Raw genomic sequence first — 20,488 nt, 5'->3', positions numbered from 1 at the left:
CTGAATCTCTACCTGCACGGGCACGCCCTCGGAGCCGAGTATGTTGATCTGCACGGCGCGGCACTGCGCGATGCGGTGTTTCTGCAGGTTGATGAGCCGCGACGCCGCCATCTGCGCCGAACCGAATACCGCAACCACCTGGAACCGAATAAAGAGAACCGAATAAAAAGGCCCATTCACGGCAGGACTGCATGGCAGCCTGCAGTGAATGGGCCTCACTGATTGGTTCACACTCGGTGTTTCCGGCAACACCCATTCACTGCAGGACTGCCGTGCACTCCTTCCGTGAATGGGCCCTTTAAAGATTAATAAATATTTCATTTTTTTTGTAACGATTTAAACATAAAGTCAAAGTCAAAAAATTTTATTCAGTATAAGTTTTTTCAAACACTTTCTGAACGTTGATGCTACTGGGGCCTACCACCATAATAGCATGGTAATATCGATACCTTAATAATAATAATTAATAATATGTTTTGAATTAGGAATTTAATTTACCGTGGAACGGAATATGTTTCAAGCAAGCAAGCGACGTCACTCCAGTTTTGGCAGTACAGTTCGACAAGGCTTTATTTGGACGTGGCGAGAAAAGGAACTAAACGCTTTTATCATAGAAAAACGTAATTATTGACATATGTTTGACAGTTCTCCTTTACCAGCAGCGCTCCCGTCAATGTCACCCACGTTCAAATAAAGCCGATTATTCGATAGACATTCAATGACAAAATGACAAAAGTGACGTCCCTTTCCGTTTTCGCTTTAACATTGAACATGAATGAATCATTTCTCTGATAATACAAGCTGATATTATAATCTGGAGCAATCTTATGGTGTTTCAAAAGTACCTAGCAACAAAATATTGCATAAAAATGTAGTGTAAAAATGAACCCTTATAGATTCGTCATGTCTGTCTGTCCGTCCGTATGTCACAGCCACTTTTCTCCGAAACTATAAGAGATACTATTGAAACTTGTGTGCCTACATATTGTATATTTTATATTAAGTTATAATATAGTTAACAAATCATTATTTGTCACTCATGGTTGCATCATCTAGGTCTCTAGGATTTTAGGCCGCGACACCATTCCCAATTTGTACAGGAATGACTAAACATCAACTTTATATAAATAGTCATCTTTTTGTAACTAGGAAGACACTTCGCTTTAAGCTCGCAAAATTGTAACTCACCTACAATAAACGGTCACGGGAAATCAGTCTTTAAATAATTCCTATTACCTCCACACTGGTAGGTAAACTTGGTAAGTAGATGTAGTCTGTGAACCGCATTAAGATATTGATACAAAAATTAAAAAAATATGAAAAATTTTAGGGGTCTCCATAGGTACAACTGAAACAAAAAAAATTTTTTTTCATTTAACCTATGCGTGTGGGGTATCTATGCATAGGTCTTTAAAATCATATTGAGGTTTCTAACACATTTTTTTTCTAACCTGAATAGTTTGCGAGAGAGACTCTTCCAAAGTGGTAAAATGTGTCCCCCCCTCTAACTTCTAAAGTAGGGGCATGATAAGTCTAAATAAATATATGATGTACATTACTATAAAAACTACCAACGAAAATTGGTTTGAACGAGATCTAGCAAGTAGTTTCTTTTATACGTCATAAATGGTAAACCTTAACCCGGCGTCAATGACGTGAAAATAATTACATGGACTACGACGTCGGGTCATGTTGACTCGAACTTTGTAGATACATTTTTAATTAAATTAAGTAAGCTACCACAATTTTGTTTATTATTTTTTTAAAAATGGGACTTTAATTATGCATAAAATTTAAAAAGAAAACCCTGTGTTATGAAAGAAATATTTTTACAATTGGCTTTCTTCACGGCAGATGCAAAATCAACCTTGAGAACTTAACGTGTACGTTAATTTTATATTTTTGCAAAATTTTCTTACCTTTGAAGGAAAAAATTTGCTGATGAATTTAAAGAAAGGTTGTTTTAACTTACTAACGTGAAAATAAAATGAAATCAGTCTTCTACTTGCTCATTCAGAGTTATAGAACTACTATCACAAGATGTAATCATGCTCTAGCGTAATATAATTATAAACATTGGACATGCTGTGCATGTATCTCCAGCTATAGGAAGATTGGAAAACATTCGATTGGCGCAAAGACAAAATATATCCAATTAAGCATGGCTCGGGTCAATATGACCCGGCGTCATTGTCGCCGGGTTAATTTAACTTTCATTAAATCAACATTTGAATTAGAAAAATAAATCAAAAACCTTTTAATTTCATAAAAATAAACCTTATTGCTGCTGCGAAACCCTCCATGGGCGAGTCCAACTCGCACTTGGCCGGTTTTTCTCATTAGACCATGCTGATCTGGCATTTCTGTACATAGCAATCAATACAATCATTTTATCTATTACCTACAACAATACCCACCTCAAGAACCCGATCGTCAAAGGACGGTGCCAGGAACAGATCATCGCCTCTGGTCCCGCCCCAAAAGTTGGTGCCGCCCATGAAGGAGGGTATGTTCAGCACCACTATGCCTTGCAGTTCCGGTAATGGGATCCTCTGACCGTCGCACTCCAGCTGCACGCGTTGACCCAGGTGCCTGAAGTGTAAAAAGTCTTTAAGAACTTAGAAAAAAATACGGAAGGACTATATCTACATGAATTGTATTGTATTCTTAAATGGCTGAATAAAAAACGTGTGCAAGGTACCAAGGAAGTTAGGTAGGTAGGTAAGGTAGAAAAAATTGGTTTGCTATAAATTTGTAAGCGTTTATGTTTACTTAAATAGCGGTAAATGTTGAACACATCCTACATTTAATAATGTTTAGAGGTCGAAATTCTTTTCGTAACAAAAACTATCTTGTGTCCTTTTCTTGAACTCGAAGTTATCACTCTTCATTTAAGCTATGAAGAGGTAAGGAAAGAAACCCTCACTTTTGCATTTACAATATTTTGAATATACCATCGAGTAAAAATAATAATTCATAGGACAGACCCACGTCATTTGGTCGGATCATGTTAATTCAATGTTAATTGTGATCTGTCGGCTGGGTTTGACAGAGCGCAACCAAATTACGTAGGTTCCCCATCTGCCTATGGATCAACTTCTGTACACAAATTTGATTTACCTGTACGTCCGATTCACCCACTCTTTGGACCCGAGAACTCCATACCACATGTAGTTCCGCGCCCTAGATCTGCACTTCTCCGGATGCTCCTCCCTCTTGTTATGGAAGTCCAGGGTTATCTTCGCATCGATGCCGATGCCAAAGTAGTTGTTCATGACGGCTCTCTCGTAGAATCCTTCTAGGAGCGTATCATCAGGATCCATAAGGGGGCTTACTGCTGCACAGAGCGCGTCGGCGTTGGCGAGAAGGCATTGGCTGATGAAACCCTGAGTCACGTGGGGCCACGCTGGTAACGTCACTAGAGGGTTAATGATGGGCAGCTTCTTGTTGCGTTCGCTGGTATCTGATTTGTTGGAACTGCCGGTAATCGTGCCACCTTCCCCCCATATTGAGGACACTGATGTTGATAACCTGAAATTGGAAACGAATTAGTGTATTGTCGTTTGGTTGTTATTGAATTCCATCGGTCTATGGGTATGAATTATGATATAAAAAGCAGCTACAATGTCATCGCATTTAAGTATGTTGCCTTTTTTGTCACAGCGTAAGCCATCAACGTTGTGACAAAAAAGGCTACAACGCAACACGAAAAAGCGATCGAAAAGAGATAGAGCGAGATGCAACATATTACATAGCTCATATTTAGCAGTTGACATGTGAGAGAGTAGATAGTTCCAATATGTTGCTCTTGTACTCGTATCTACATGAAAAAATCAACTTACTTATCAGGTTCTCCAGGTTTGAACAGACTGCCACACGATATTCGTCTGCTGGCTGCGGGGGAACAACTCAGAAACTGGCCGTACTCCGGATCGGATCCCAGTAGCTTCGGATTATCTGATTGTCTTCGCTCTCGGCCGCCGAAAGTCGGTTCCGGCGTACTAACGCTTAGCGTATCCGTGTTATGATCGTAGATATCACTGAGAACCGACGCCATGCGACTCGGGAAGTTCTTTAAGCTGTTTTTCTCATCGCTATGCGACGGCGAAGGAGGTTCTACCACCACACAGACTTGTGGAAAACCTGACGCTATATCATTCATCTCATTGGGCTTTGGACTTTCGACAACATTGTCCTTTGTCTCCTCCCCCTTTCTCGTCAAAACTTGCTTCAAGCTCGTCTCGTCCCCGACCCGTCGTTTGATGCTCCTCCTCATCTGCTTCTTGAAGGATTTCCGGGCGATATCGCTGCCCTCCTCGAACTGCGCGAGGCTGCAGTACCTGATCTGCTCTTCAGCCTTGGCCGCATTCTCGATGTAGAACACGCGATTCTCATATCCAAACTTTTCGTCGGCTTCCACAGGCTTTTTCCTCTTCGACATGTGTCGAAACTTCGCGTCGCTCTTCCTCTCGAGGCTCGGATGTCGGCTGTCGAGCGGCAGATCCGATACCGTATCTGACGTGAATAACGTCGTGTCGTCGGTGTAAGTCTCGTTCTCGCCATTCTTCCCCATCATCGCCATCAGCACGTCCTGGCCGAGCATGGAGCTGATGTCGTCCATCATGGACTCGCCGTGTATAGTCTCAGAGTTGACGTACGTGTCGGAGAGCTCGGGAGAGTCGATGTGGCCGATCCCTCCCTCGATGTCCTCGGGCTTGGCGTCGATGATCTCGGAGACGAGGCTGTAGTCATCGCTGATGTCGGAGCCCTCGGAGCTGGAGGCGGCCACCTCGAGGTCGACGCTGGACAGTTTCCTAGGGGTGCCCTCGCCGGATAGGGGGGCGTCGAGCGTGCGGAAGTGGATCTCGTCGGTGTACGGTCGGTCGATGTCTATTATGGTCAATTGGTCCGATTCGTAGGTTTCTCCCTGTATCGATTGCTTATCGCTATCCGAGACCACGAGGTTGGGGATGGTGAGGGTGCTGTCGGGGCGCGGGGTCCCGCAGGATCCGGTGTCGGACACGTTGGACACGGACAGGAGCGGCGCGGGCGTGCTCAGCTCGCGCTTCTCCACCCCCAAACTGCTCTGGTCCGGGTTGGTACTTATTAACTTAGCTATGTCTTCATCTACATCTGGAATGCTGGGGAAAGCGTTACTGATTAGTGACGTACTCAGTGTTGATAAGCACTTAATTGACTTTCGAATTGAATTTACAAAAATTTTAGGATAATATTTATTTCTAATAAATCATAAGCAGTTGGCGTACCGTAATTTGGACAAGTTATGTCAAGTCGTGATATTATGTCGGTTGGATTTGCTATAAAGCGACCGTCCGCCATCTGTCCATGAATGAACTTCTCTCATAGTACATACATTATTTTCTTGTTAATTTTATTATAAGCTATAATATTATAGCTATGATCATACTTATCAGGCTGCATAGACGCAGCAGAGACGGCGGACGCGGCGGAGGATCGGCGGCTGTCGGCGAAGGCGCGCGGCACGGGCAGCGTCGCGCCCGCAGCACTCGCCGCTAGCTTCAGCGTGTCCGCCTCCGCGCCCGCCTCCGCCACCGCCGCGTCTGGCGCCACACCCTTATGACAGATAGAGTATTGGTAAAACAGTGAATAAAAAGTTCGGACGTGTAGCGTTTAGGAATTCGGTACATGCTGTGATTTATCACTGGTTATGGCTATTGATAATAGGGTATTTGAGGAAGTGATTATGAGGAAGAGGATGCGGATGAGGAAGCGGATGAGGAATGGGATGATAGAAAATTATAAATACTAGCGGACCCAAACCAAAAGCCTTTGTGCAGTCTGTACATAGCTAGGTACATACATTACACAAAAGAATAATTAAAAGGGCATTTTCCAGTGGACCAAACTATAAATCTAAACCATTCTCAAAACACACGGAATAAAGAATCATCAAAATCGGTCCAATAGTTAAGGAGGAGCTCAGTAACATACACAACACATGCACACAAAAATAATCGGCCAAGTCCGAGTAAACCGTTATAGAGAAAAAATAGGCCAAAAATTGTGTTTTTTGTATGGGAGCCCCCTTAATTTTTTATTTTATTTTAATATTATTATAAATCATTAAAGTACACTTACAATTAAGTACTTTGTGAAAATTTCAAGTGCGTACCTATTGCCATTATTGATTACGAGCAAAAAAGACCAAAAAAATCAAGTTTGTTGTATGGGAGTAAGTATTAATTTAATTTTGTTTTTAGTATAAATTGTTGTTATAGCGGCAACAAAAATTCACAATCTGTGAAAATTTCAGAAGGCTAGCTATAGCCACTCTTGAGATACAGCCTGGAGACAGACAGACAGACGGACAGACATTGAAGTCTGCGTAATGCGGGAACGGTTGAGGAACCCAAAATATTGCGGAACTTCCTCATTATGAGGAAGCGGAAGAGGAATCCTCAGCAACCCTAATTGATAACTGGTGCACGAAAGTATTTGAAGATTGAAATATCAAATTTCAATTAACAAATCCACAAGTACGCGATAGAAATATTTTTGTATTTAAACAAACAATTTTATTAGTGTTTAAAGTAGTTCAATTTTTTTACAATAATTATATTTTTTCAAATAAGTAATTTTTTTTTATCTCCAAACATTGACATTACATTTACGGTTTTAACTTATTTGTCAGATCCCTCTAACATGTTTATATACCTGTGGGTAGAGCAGTGTGAGCGTACGCACGAGCGAGCGCAGCGCGCGCCGCACGCTATCCGCGCGGCCCGCCAGCGCGCACTCCCGCGCTGCCCAGTTCAACTGCTCCTGAAGCAAAAAAAAAACCTTTACTCTGCCACCGCTTACCATGAAATGTTACACATTTAAAGACTTATGATATCAAGCAAAGAACAAAAAAAAATCAATAGAAATGTAACAATTATGTATGTACTACAATATTTATTACAATTTTAAATGAAGAGTACCTTTTCAGTCTTTTCAATGCTGCCCTTTTCGGCGACAGGCTGCGTCTCCGGATCGCTGTCGCTCGTGTCGAGCGGCTCCCATGTCCTGAAAAGAGTATAAAATGCTACACAAACGGCACGTAGAAACTCGGACCAAACAACGAGTTTCTATGTGCAAAGAATATCAAAAACTTATTTTCGTGGTGACCATTTACCTGTGAAAGGAGGCATCAATATACCAATTACCAGTCTACGATCCAAAGAGACATAAGTAGCGAAATGTTTTCATAAACGTTATACCTTTATTCATTAAAAAATAATATGAATAATATTACTAATATAACATCTTAAACAAGAGAGCGTATTCCCTCTTAAAAACCACATGCAGCTCTTCTAATGTTGCGAGTGTCCACGGTAGTTGCTTTTCATCAGGGAGCTCGTTTGCCCCCTTATTTTATTTTAAAAAAACACGTACGGGCAGCGCGCGTGGTCGTGCGCGAGGTGCGCGCGCGCGTGCAGCAGCAGCGACAGCGCGCGGCGCAGGCGGTGTGCGGCGCGCGCGGCCCCGCCCCCCGCGCGCTCGCCCGCCGCCGCCAGCCGTGTGCAGCCCGCGTGCAGCGCCGCGCGCGCCTCCCCGCCCCTCGCGCCGCCCCCGCCGGGACACTCCCCGCACTCGCCGCTCTGTAGGAATTGTTATTTTACAGAAATTAACTTTGTTTCTCCTGTTTAGATGTCCCACTGTGACAGTCCATAACAGTGTTGTGGGTGTTTGCTTCTTTATCAATTTATTTTCTCCATTCGTGTTGTGGATTATAATACCTGTACAATCTCCTGCAAGCTTTTCAGCAGCGCGGTCTCCTCGAGGAGGTCGGGCGGCGCGGGCGGAGGCGGCGGCGCCGACAGGGTCCGCTCGAACGTCATTATCGACCACCTAAAGACACAAAATAACTTAATGAGGGTTTTTGATGTTCCATTTGCTACCAGGTGCCGCTATGTAGCCTTAAGGAGTGAGCACACTGAGACGGGCCGTGCCGGGGCTCAGCGTGCCGGGGCTCATCAAAATCCGCCTCCATACAATTTGTATGGAAGCAGCTGTGCGTATCGCACACTGTGTCGGGGCGCAGCGGATTTACGCTTCCATACAAATTGTATGGAGGCGGATTTTTGCAATGAGCCCTGGCACGCTGAGCCCCGGAACGGCCCGTCTCAGTGTGCTCACTCCTTTAAGGTACAAGTTGGAAGCCGGCTACATGAAGCAACCGCAGACGACGTGTCGTCGCGACACCATTGGTTTCTATGTATTTCTATGAAAAGTGTCGCTAGCTTCGTGTCGCTAGCTGCGCAGGGTATTTCATAGAAGCACATAGAAACCAGTGGTGTCACGACTCACGACGACACGTCGTCTGCGGTTGCTACATGTCGCCCGCTGCCAACCGGCACCTTTAGGGTCTATCGTGTCAAATTGCTGCCATATATCACGGTATGTGTCTATTTGACACAAAATACCCTACGCCTACAAAGCTCCATCTGGTGGCAAATGAATTACCGATAATCCTCACTATTATTCGTTTTCAATGTTTAAGTTATTGCTGATGTCTCTAGCATCTTAAGCATTGTCATTAAGGACCATAAAAAGGATTTCTTCCATAGATGTATTCACTATCCTATTAACAAGACGACGTTTGACAATAATGTCTTTATCAGAATTCTTTCGTATACTGCTATAAACAAATCACGCATATCTTGCAGAATTACTATCTAATTAAGAGAAGATTTTTTAACTGCCTTGTATTAAATTTAAAACAGAAGAAGGGCAAGACAAAATTTCATCGTGCTTCAAATCTACACCCCGCTCTCTATCTCCAAACGTTAGGAGACCATCACATAGGACTATTGCCCAGCATCTGACCTGTCCAGCATCTTGGTGGAGGCTCGCTCGTAGCGCTCCAGCAGCTGCTGCAGGTTGGCGGCATCGTCGCAGGAGGCGCCCCAGCCCAGCACGCGCGCCAGGTCGTTGCCCGTGCCCAGAGGTAGAACAGCTGTTTGGACTTGCTTCTGGAGTGGAAGACATGGATGTTTAGGCAAGAAGACTCAATATTAAATAAGTTAAATCCATACTAGATTTTGCCTGAGATTTAAAGCTGTAAGGCTGTTTACACACGGCGCCGCACAGTGGAAAATTTGGGTCCGTATCGGATCAAAAATCTGTAACTTCAAGGTTTAGTGATATACAAAGATTTAAAATATAATCAATTTTTATATTTTTTTTCAATGTATACATATTTAGTTTAGGTTTAAAAAAAAGAAAAAGTAATACGAGTAGTTATATTATGTTTATTTTTTATAAATAAGTACTAATATGAGTAAAATTAAGAAAACTTAAACAATTACTTATCACACAAGCATAATAAAATACATAAAATTATAAAATCGTATAGTACCTATCTATACCTCACACCAAACTAATTGATCTCAGATTAGACAAATCTTATAATATTTTTGGTTTTATATAACTAGGTTTGAGTTACTTATAATGTTGTATCTAATTGTTATTATCCTCACTATTCCTAACTAAAATTACTTCCGGTGTAAATGTAGGATCACCTTCAGGTACCACCTTCAAAAGACTTTGTGCCTCTTCATCAAGATCCTTCACATTTCTCACATAAGGGTTTATTAAACTTAAAAAGGTCTGAAGTATATAGAAGTGTTTTAAATACGTCTTCATTTGTAGCTATACGGGAACATTTTCTGGCATGGTGCAGGCGCATATTTCTGTAGTCTTTATTGCGCGACTCTTGTGCATCTTCCGACAGTTGCCCAATAGGAAGAACAGAAAAATGTTTGATCACGTTTTCTCCGTGTATAAGTAATTTGTGCATGTAGTACCAATCATAGTTACTAACTACAATTCGCGCAGTTTCTAAGGCATAAACTCCAAATTTTTCGGGATCGATCATCATTCTAGAAGATAGAGCTTGTAAAATAATATACAAGCGTTTAATCAATGTTTCATCAACACCTGTTATGTTCGCCGAGCAAGTGTAATTGTAAAAGAACCTTCGTGCTGTATTTCCATCACTTGAGTTTCCACTTATCTTCTTCGTTCACCAGAAGTTGATGGCAGTGAATGTGCTTCAGACTCCGGAAACTGTACTGAATATCCTGACTCCAGCCAGCTTGTATTATTCCGAATAAATTTGTCCTTTTTCCGTGATGCTTGAGCCCAGCGCTCATTGAAAGAAGGCAGAATATGTCTTTGAATGTCACCAATTACAAAACACGAGCTGTTTTCAGAAACATTTAATGTTTGCTGTAGAACTATGGACAACGATTCCAAGGTTCTGCCACGCTCGATATAGGGAATTATGAAATCACCCTTAGTACAGTTGAAAGTTGACATTTTAATGGAAATAACCAATTTAAATAAGCGTCACTTAATATATAATACACGGTGAAGTGTGCAATTTGAAGATATTTGCTTCCCCTTATATACTGGTTTTTTAGATATGAAATACGTACTAATATCAATGTTATGCATATTTACTCACGCAGGACGACTGCAGAATAGAATATAATAAGCTATTGCTATCAAAATATTGTGATTAATATTGATTTTGCACACTATGTCAGCAGTAACCGCAAAAGGTACCAAATTATATACTCCGACCTCTATCACACTTTTCCCCATAACTTTCAGGACCGCAAACTTCCGCAGCTGATTTCTTTAATTTTTCATTTATGAATAGTTAGGCTATCAAATAACACATAAAGTTGCGCGTGGGGAGACGTGGGTAAATGTGAAAACATTCGACGAAAAAAAAAATAAGTGAAAAATAGGGTATGTCAATTTTTAAGTACTTACTCAAAAATAAAAAGCATATTAAAAAAAGTTAATAGCTCATTATTAGGAACATAAAATAAACTTTTTTCACAATATTCATTTGAATTATGTGTATGCAAACATTTGAATGAGCCATCCGCTACTTCAACTTACTTTAACCTATGATAAAAAAATATTTATGCAGTTTTAGTAGAAAAAAATGTCTGATTAGGATTATTAGGTTATTAGAGTATCGAATTCAATAAATCGACGGGTGCAAAGTAAAAAGAGTCATCTACAAAACAGCAACTTTTCAGGAGAGCGCATAATAGGAAAAAATGCTCCCATTTTGTCAATTTCCGATCAAATTTATTGAAATTTTCATCATTGTTTCATTATTTATTAATGAATCCACATGTATATTTAATTTCTTCTAATTATGTTTAATTTACGAGATATTGTAGTTGTCTGCATCTACATTGCGCTTGAAAATATGACAACTGAGTTAACTACCACTTGGTCGTTTCTACGTGGGAATTAAAAATTATATTTATTAAAGTATTTTTACCGATTACTAGTACGATTATCAGTAACTACGTAAAGTGTAACACTTTATATTATTAAAATTATTATTAAAAGTAAGTTATATTATTAAAATATGTAGTTAAACGTTTTACATCTTAAACACACCAAGTTCAGAACATAATTGCGTAGATATCTTTTTCTACGTTGTCGATTCGGTGCAAGGTACACGATTTAGAAGGAAGTTAAAATATGAAATACTAGCTTTTGCTCGCGGCTTCGCTCGCGTGGAATTTGAAAATCGCGTAAATTGCAAATATTCCCGTAAGCTCCCTTAGAAACATGATGTTTTTCCAAGACCAAAAGTAGCCTATGTTACTTTTCATCCTTTCAATTAAGTTTATGCCAAAAAACAATACGATTTGTTTCTTCGTTAGAGCGTGAAGGAAGGACAAACAAACAAATAAATAAATAAACATACTTTCCCATTTATAATATTAGTATGGATATACTTAGGAATCATTCATTTACTTTCGTAAAAATCGTATTTTCTCACAACAAAAATGAAATTCTGTGTCAATACTTTAATTATTTTAAACTAATTTAAAAATTATTCAGTATCATTATCAGTACAGGAACTATGTTGTAAATTATTATAATTTAGGCAGAGGCTTATTAAGTCTTTGTACTTGGCACTTGTAAGCATGATGGGTTCATTATAACATCATAAGCATCGCCGGACGTTTTACACCATCGGAGGGGTGCATACGATTCTTCAGAACACAAAATGAAATTTTATTTCAACGATTTCTCAATTGCTTCTCGTGATCACAGAGATCCCAAAACCGGTCAAAGATAAGTTAATAGAAAAACTTCGCGAGAACTTGCAAATGCCGGGATATGATGTTACGCAGGTTGCAATTTACCATTTCTGGACTGATGTAATTGTTTACCTAAATTTTGTCGTAATTTACGTCTCGTATCAATACACGTGTCTTTATTTCTCAATCGCCTTTTCTTTAGATCAATATTTAACTGACGTCTTTTTCTACCGTTTAACGAGGAAGGCGTAGAACATTCACTTGATGCCTCCACTGCCGAAGAAGCATCAATGGTGTTGTCTATAGAAGATTTAAAGTTTGAGAGGGACAATATACTCGATGGCCTGTTTGAGTTAATAAACTCAAGCAGGTCATAGATTATATGAGATCAAAGTATCTGTTTAATAAAAAAGAATATATAATATTTTGATCTAATACTGATAATGGACGCGGCGGACTTGAAATGATGAACTGTATTCTGAGGGTGTTGGCGTATTTGTTAATTTGCTGAGATCGACAAATTTTCAAAATCATTTTATATTTCAGACTGAGAGTGAACTGGTGTGACTGGCCTAGAGTATTCAGATCATGGGGACTTATCTTACAAAGTTAACTTATATTCATTTGTCTTCATCGGTGACACATCAAGGTTTTCTATAAGATGTTCAATAATTTCATCGGGCAACACAGTATTTTGCTCTATAAATCTATCACTTATGTTCTGGAAACTTTCAACTTCTCTAAAAAGTCGTTTTGGACTTTCTGAACATGAAAAAACAGTAAAAAATAACAGTAACAAATTAGAAGTCAATTAATATAGCTAACAATAAGAATTAACATAAATAGGTACTCATAAACATAATAAACAATACTAATTTGCAAAAGTAAATTGAGACATCTAAATCACAATCGCAACGTAGAAAAAGCTATATGGCAGATAGCCGCTTATGCCGCATAACATGACCCCCGCGCGTCCCGCGTATAGACGACCAGCGGTAGTTATCCGCATCTACATCGTGCAATTTCACAAAACAAGAGTAGATGTCTTCTTTTACGTGACAAAAGTACCAAAAATAAGGTGATATTTGAATTTTTGTTTTTGGTATGTTGTAGAACATGATATTTTAAGCTAGTTTCTACAAAAAAACGAAAAACTCAAAATTGCAGATGACTTTTTTTACTTTGCACCCGTCGAAATATTTCGTTCAAATTGTGATATTTTTAAAAACCATTTATGATATGCTCTAGTTCTACCATTTTCCATAGTGCGCCGCAGCGGCACCGCAGTGACAGCTGTTTGTAAGGGTCCATAGAAATACAAGGACGAGTAATGCAGCGGTGGCGGTGCCGCTGCCGCTGCGGCGCGTGTGTAAACACACTTATAGTCATTTATGACAGTGGTTAATCTCAACGCAAATTTTCAAACGCTATCCTACAATCACCAACTCACATGCATCTCCAGCTTATCCACCTCCTGGAGCACCCAGCCGACGGAGCCATCGCCGCTGCACACCAGCACGCGCAGGGGGGCGAAGTGCCGGAACAGGCGCAGCCCGAGCCGCGGCCCCGCCCCGCTCAGCTCGAACACCTGCGCCGGGTTGAGCAGCTGCTTGAAGCGACGGAGAAATTTCACACCCTGGTTGTCACCTGGAAGTATTCCAAATATATTATCAAGCTGTTCTAATATTATGTTTTATACTAAAGTGCGAAAATGGTGCCAGGCTTCAAAGTTACATAAAACGACTGGATGAGGACTGAGGTGGTCTACTCAATTATTATTGTGGCAGTACCCACAATTTGCCTAACATTCCTGCATCGCGCTATCGAAGTTTTCTGAACGCGTCAGTATATATACGACAGCTGAAATCTATCACGAGGGCTCCGGCCTGACCGAGCGCACCTCGCTCGGTCGGAAGATCTTCCTTTGTGGCCACCACGCATATCCCACATTATCAGCAATATCATATTTTTATTTAGATTCTAAAAGCGAAATAAATATATTTTGCTATTTCGAGAATAATCATTAGTTTGACGCAGTACGCCACTTCACTATACCGCAAGAATTATATAACCGCTGCTTTTAATAGCGAAAATTGAGATTGAAACTGTATGGCAAAATCGTTACGGAACACTACGGGACCCTAACAAGAGCTAGTTAAAAGTTCCTAATTTAACAAAACACTTAATTAGGAACTTGCCACAGAAAATGTAGCCTTTATACGAATTAACCATAAAGTTAAAATACCTAGCGGAATAGAGCAACAATCTCGAGCTGTCAAACGAAACCAAAATTGGTTTCATCTGTGTGTAAAAATATGTGCACCTACGTATACACTTACACAAGCATGATTGAACATGATTTATATGAGATTAAATTGTCAATGTGCCGCACGTGCCAATTGAACGTCAAAATAAGAGTGCTGCTGTCATGTATCATACGTCTCTTTTTACCACGCAGTGTTACTGATAGTGACATCTCTCTTGCTCAGGCCTTTGTTTCTCTATTCCGCTAGGTATATGAACTTTATGGAATTAATAACGGACTAACCAGTCGCAGCCCTCAAAGTGTAATAGTTTATAACTATACTTTCACAACATCCAAATAACTTTCTTTAGTGCCATTTTGGTGAGTCCATTTAAATGATATAACCTTCTAGAACTACGTGAACTTTCTATAACAGTTGGAAGTCTTACCTTAAAGCAAATTAACGAAGACGATGAGCGGTAAGGCATTTGGCGGCTTGTTGGGTAACCAGTCGTCGTCGGGACCGACGGACTTTAGCCATGTAGTCCACTTAGGTACACGACACAATCCATTTCCATTTCCAAATCAAATGTCCTAATTATCACCGTGAATTAACCACGACAATCTGCATTCTGTGGCGAGGCTTTAGACGGCCTGTCGTCAGGACCGATGCAGTGCAGCCAAGTGAATTCAAGAACCTTCTAGAACTACGAAGAGCTTTCTAGTCTTTCAAAGTCTCACCTGAACGTGAGTTCACGAAGACGATGAGCGGAGATGCGTTGGGCGGCCTGTCGGGCAGCCAGCCGTCGTCGGGCCCGACGGAGTGCAGGCGCGTGGGGGGCACGACGGACGCGCGCGCCGGGCCGAGCCCGCACGCCGCCCGCCATGTCGGCCGGCAGCCCGCGTGCACGCACTTCCGACACCATATGCACCGGAAGTCTTGCAGTCTGACAACATTTTTTTTCCTTTATTCAGAACACAGTCATTTATATTAAGGAAAAAATATATTGTTACATACGAATTATTTTTTGTCGTTAAGTTTAAATACAAAGTTCGGATACCGGATCGTGGATCATAATATCTAACTGCGACAAACTCTTGGTCAAGTTACAATACGACTTTTTTGTATGGAATCATGCAAAGGAATTTTCAAAGGCTCCTTGTTGTTGCAGTGAAAATTATTCATTATATCGTAATTCGTATATAACATATTCGTGAGTTAGCTTTTTATTTGGATGGCTTGAAATCAAGATGGTTATTCTGTCAAATTTGCAGCTCAAAAACTTTTAAGTCCATCAATACTGTACTCGGCGAAACATGACGGTAGCGGTCATTGACTCCCTGTTAAAAACTTGTCATTTTCTATATAAACCGCGATTGACAATGAAGTGTCAATCGCGGCTTTGTATAGAAAATGACAAGTTTTTGACAGGTAGTCAATGACCGCTACCGCCATGTTTCGCCGAGTACAGTATAACAAAATCTGAAACTAATTAGTAAACATAAATCAAATCATATCAACGCAAGAACTCATTTTTAATTGAAATATGTTAGTATTTATTTTCCACTTTTAATATTCTGATTTCTCACTTTATAATAAAGCCAGACTTAATTTTCCTCTGAGATGACCTTTATGCCGACGGCATAAGGATCACTTTCGTAGTAACTTCGACGTTAATCTCTGGGAGTATTGTAGATAATGCAAATACCGACTCGTGCTTCATCCACGTGGATCTGGCCATCTGATACTGACGTCGCATTATTAAAAGATTTGTTGGGAGACGATACCAAAAATAGAGATTTATTTCTGTTGTATTATAGAAATGAAATTATGTAGCAATATATCTAGAGTCCAAATAAGTTTGATTAAAATCTATATAATAGATTAAAATAAATGTAAGAAACGTATGTTAGAGAAGTTTTTACTAAAAGTTAGCAAAATATGAAGGTTAAAATTTAAGTTATCATTGAACATTAAAATAAAAGCTTTTAAAAATGTATTAGTTATTTTTGGGGCCATTTTCACAATGTTCTAAAAACTAGTCATTATTATAATTTAATCAAAAGATTGTTTTTTTTTTTAATTTCAAATACAGCAATACTCGTAGAGACAAAACGTTACATGCCAGTTACCACTAGACTAGTGGTACTCAACCTTTTTTTACAGGCCACAAATACGTCTTGGTATTGGTGTCGCGGGCCGCAACCAAAATTGTTAAGGGTAAAAAAATTAAGTTCTTCAAAATTTGCGACAAAAAGTGGAAACATTTTCTCGACTTTCACGACGACATTGCACTAATTTGCCGGTGGGCGTGAATCTCAAAATGGTTTAACTTCATATGGGCCGCGGGTTGAGTATAGCTGCACTAGACTAAGCCAAGCCTTTTTTTTTACGCAGTGAAATGCTGTGTCGCACGTCGACGCAGGGGATGGGGACTCCCGCTGCGGATATGTGGGGCTCGCCGCGGCGAAGATGGTGAGTGCCGCGGCCCAACCCACTAAAACATTGCGATGTTGCTGTCTCCTACAGCTGGCGGCTGCACGGGTCCCGACGAGCATTACTCCGTAGTAGACTAAGCCAAGCCTAAATACGAAAACACCTCATCAGCGCGCGATCCAGCTATTTCGCCGCTCCGGGCAAAATAATAATTGCCGCCCCAAAAACCGGCCAAGTGCGAGTTGGACTCGCGTACGAAGGTCACCGATGCGACACCGCGCCGCGCCGCCCCTCATTTTTGCCGCCCCGGGCAATTGCCAGGTTTGCCCCCCCCCCCCTAGATCGGGCCCTGCACCTCATCACAAGTCATTTACGGTTCGCGTTGTTTACTATCCTTCACTGTGCACCGGTGTCGTCATGTCCCACATTTCTTTGACAGTAATGAATTTCAAATATCCAATTTAAAAACGTTCGAAACGAGCACCGGCGCCATTTTGTTTTTTCACTAAGCACCCTCGGCTCAAACGCGGCTCTCCAAGAAACATTTAGATTCGTCTCTCATTTCACAAATATGCCTTTTAAATATCGGAGTCGCTTTGCTAATGACTATTCTTAATCCTCAAATAGAATTTTATAAAATATTAGCAATATAAAATATCTTGACATTACAAAAAAGTAGGTCATTATTTAACTTAATTCTAGCAATTTAAGAAATAATGGAATTTTTAGCAGTGATATTTTCACTTTATTTATGTAGAATATTTTTACTGGTATAATGACTAATAGAAATTAATTTTCAGTGTTAAAACTTTTTATTAGACAAATGCTTAAAGTGATAAGTGAAAAATTTAAATTAAACCAATGACGCTATTTTCTTAAACTATTATGTTAATATTAATGAATTAACTTTAAACTTAACGCGAATATACAAAGCAATATACAAAAAACAATAAGCGTAATAAACATACATCTTGAAAATCACATCCCCCATCTTTAAAAGCCTTCGCATAACAATCTAAGTAGGATAAAAATATGCAACATTGTATATTTCCTTTCAAAATAATCCCTCGATAAGGAGAAGTACACAAGAAAAACTAAATAAAAAAAATCTCTCGATAAGGAGAAGTACACAAGAAAAACTAAATAAAAAAAATCCCTCGAGAAGGAGAAGTAGACAAGAAAAACTAAAAAAAAATCTCTCGATAAGGAGAAGTACACAAGAAAAACAGTTATTTTTCAAGTCTCGCGCGGGGCATTAGTCGCTCGGCGGGAGTAAGTGCCCATTATCCGCCACTCAATAAAACGCTCTCATTTATTCTCCTGTTCTGATTCTAACGAGTGTGATTCACTATAATCATGGACTTTACACTTCTATGAGCATGATGCATTAATACCTCGATCGTGGGAATCGCAGACACAACAGATTTTCAATTGTTATGCGGCAACCGGGTGCCGTTTGGGGATTGATGGGTTAATATTATTGCAAATGGCCAATTCAGCGACCATCAAAACCATAAAAGAGGTGAAATATTCCATATTAATTCACACAATAATTCTTTGAATTTACGTCCCACCACTAGACTTAAGAGCCCTATAATAGGTGGTTAGCGGGCAGAGGGATTGCGCGACGTGCGTAGCTCATATATAGTCAATTTGATGAGCCGAGAGCACCGTCTCACCACTGTCTCGCCTCTGACTCGGTAGGTGTAACAAGGCCCATAAACTGAACCCTGCAAATTCGTTGCGTGTTCACCCAAACCAACAAGTACGATAAGTGGTCCTTAGTCTTGAGAGTGAAAGTACTCAAAGACTACTCAAACTAAGTTGCTACTGAGAAGAGTGGTGGTTAATAACTCAAATTAAGTTGCTATTAAGCTAAGCACTGTTATGCTGGCACTTCACATGGCTATTTGTATTTGCGTATAAGATGTATTCGCCAAACAATCACCATGTGCAGACGGTTTGACAAAGTATTGGCCTTATTTGTCTATTTGACAAAATATATGAATGCCAATAAATAAAAAAATACACAAATAAACCAGTGCTGTCAACTTGACAACAGACGGTATATATTTTCAAATTTCAAATGATTTTCAGCAAATTTTCAGTCATTTTCAGTGTTGTATCATGAGCGGAAAACAACATTTTGTATCTTTTTTGGAAATTAGTGGTCCAATTTTTTCTAATAAAATATATTCGAAGTCTATAACTGACATCCGACATAACCTGATTTAAAAACTCTGAATCGAATGTTTGTAAGTTTGCTATTTGACGGCCATGTGTGGAAGGTCGTATTTGCCTTTATTTGCTTGTTTGCGTATTTATCAATGTTGCCAAATACAACAAATAGCCAATAGCAAAAACAAATAGCCATGTGACGTGCCAGCATTAGGTTCATTGATTAACTATCTACTATTTTGTTAACCGAATACACTATGTACTGGTTGGTATAGTCTGACTTCTGAATATCAAGATCCTTATACTTAAACATCCATCACGCTTTGCGGTGAGATCCAATTTGCTGCTTCCCCCCCTCACGTGTTAGTAGGGAGGGAGGTATGACGTCACAGGCTTCGCGGCGTGCCAACTACCTCGACGAAACGGCTTATCCCACTTAACACCAATACTATTTACTTGAGAACTAAACTTTACGTGCGACTTTTTATTTAAGGTTCGTATAAGTAAGGTTCGTGGTTTTGTTACTATATAACTCTTTAGTTAATATTGGTAAGCCCAAAGTGCGTACCTATTCATCACATAATACAATCATATAATTTTGTTAAAACTTCATTCACGCTTTATCTACGACGTAGACTTTACGGCTCCTACGGCGTAGACCACATATTCTACGGCGTAGACTCCATCTACGTTGTAGATTCTACGGCTTATACGGCGTAGACCATAATATCTACGGCGTAGACTCTACGGCTTCTACGGCGTAGAACACAACAGCTACGGCGAAGACACTACGGCTTCTACGGCGTAGACCACAACATCTACGGCGTAGACTCTACGACTTCTACGGCGTAGACCACAACATCTACGGTGTAGACTCTACGGCTTCTACGGCGTAGAACACAACAGCTACGGCGAAGACACTACGGCTTCTACGGCGTAGACCACAACATCTACGGTGTAGACTCTACGGCTTCTACGGCGTAGAACACAACAGCTACGGCGAAGACACTACGGCTTCTACGGCGTAGACCACAACATCTACGGTGTAGACTCTACGGCTTCTACGGCGTAGAACACAACAGCTACGGCGAAGACACTACGGCTTCTACGGCGTAGACCACAACATCTACGGTGTAGACTCTACGGCTTCTACGGCGTAGAACACAACAGCTACGGCGAAGACACTACGGCTTCTACGGCGTAGACCACAACATCTACGGTGTAGACTCTACGGCTTCTACGGCGTAGAACACAACAGCTACGGCGAAGACACTACGGCTTCTACGGCGTAGACCACAGCACCTACGACGTAGACTACAGCATCTAAGGAGCAAACTACGGCATCTACGACGCAGACTACAGCATTTACGACGTAGACTCCTCGGCATCTACGTCGTATACACTTTACAGCATTTCTAAGTGTAGACAACGGCTTCACGTCATGGACTTTACAGCATCAATGCCAAAATTAATCCACTATTTCCACAACCTATTCGATGCAAAAAAGCAATCAAATCTTTC

General features: G+C 40.5%; 1 protein-coding gene across 1 annotated transcript in view; it reads right to left on the bottom strand.

Moving 5' to 3' along the window:
- The window catches only part of LOC121729686 (diacylglycerol kinase eta), a 192,761-nt gene that overhangs the window by 4,859 nt on the left and 167,414 nt on the right, over window positions 1-20,488 (bottom strand). The window contains exons 7-18 of the mRNA XM_042118284.1: window positions 15,094-15,299; window positions 13,558-13,754; window positions 8,851-8,996; window positions 7,761-7,872; window positions 7,417-7,622; window positions 6,963-7,047; window positions 6,697-6,804; window positions 5,429-5,595; window positions 3,843-5,141; window positions 3,121-3,531; window positions 2,418-2,592; window positions 13-138 (exon numbers count right to left, since the gene is read on the bottom strand). Coding sequence (XP_041974218.1) covers window positions 13-138; window positions 2,418-2,592; window positions 3,121-3,531; window positions 3,843-5,141; window positions 5,429-5,595; window positions 6,697-6,804; window positions 6,963-7,047; window positions 7,417-7,622; window positions 7,761-7,872; window positions 8,851-8,996; window positions 13,558-13,754; window positions 15,094-15,299 — 3,238 coding nt within the window. The remainder of the gene's footprint in view (window positions 1-12; window positions 139-2,417; window positions 2,593-3,120; window positions 3,532-3,842; window positions 5,142-5,428; window positions 5,596-6,696; window positions 6,805-6,962; window positions 7,048-7,416; window positions 7,623-7,760; window positions 7,873-8,850; window positions 8,997-13,557; window positions 13,755-15,093; window positions 15,300-20,488) is intronic.

Source organism: Aricia agestis, chromosome 8 (genome assembly GCF_905147365.1).
Source record: "Aricia agestis chromosome 8, ilAriAges1.1, whole genome shotgun sequence".
Taxonomy (NCBI): Eukaryota; Metazoa; Arthropoda; class Insecta; order Lepidoptera; family Lycaenidae; genus Aricia; species Aricia agestis.
This window is presented reverse-complemented; position numbering and strand designations above follow the sequence as displayed.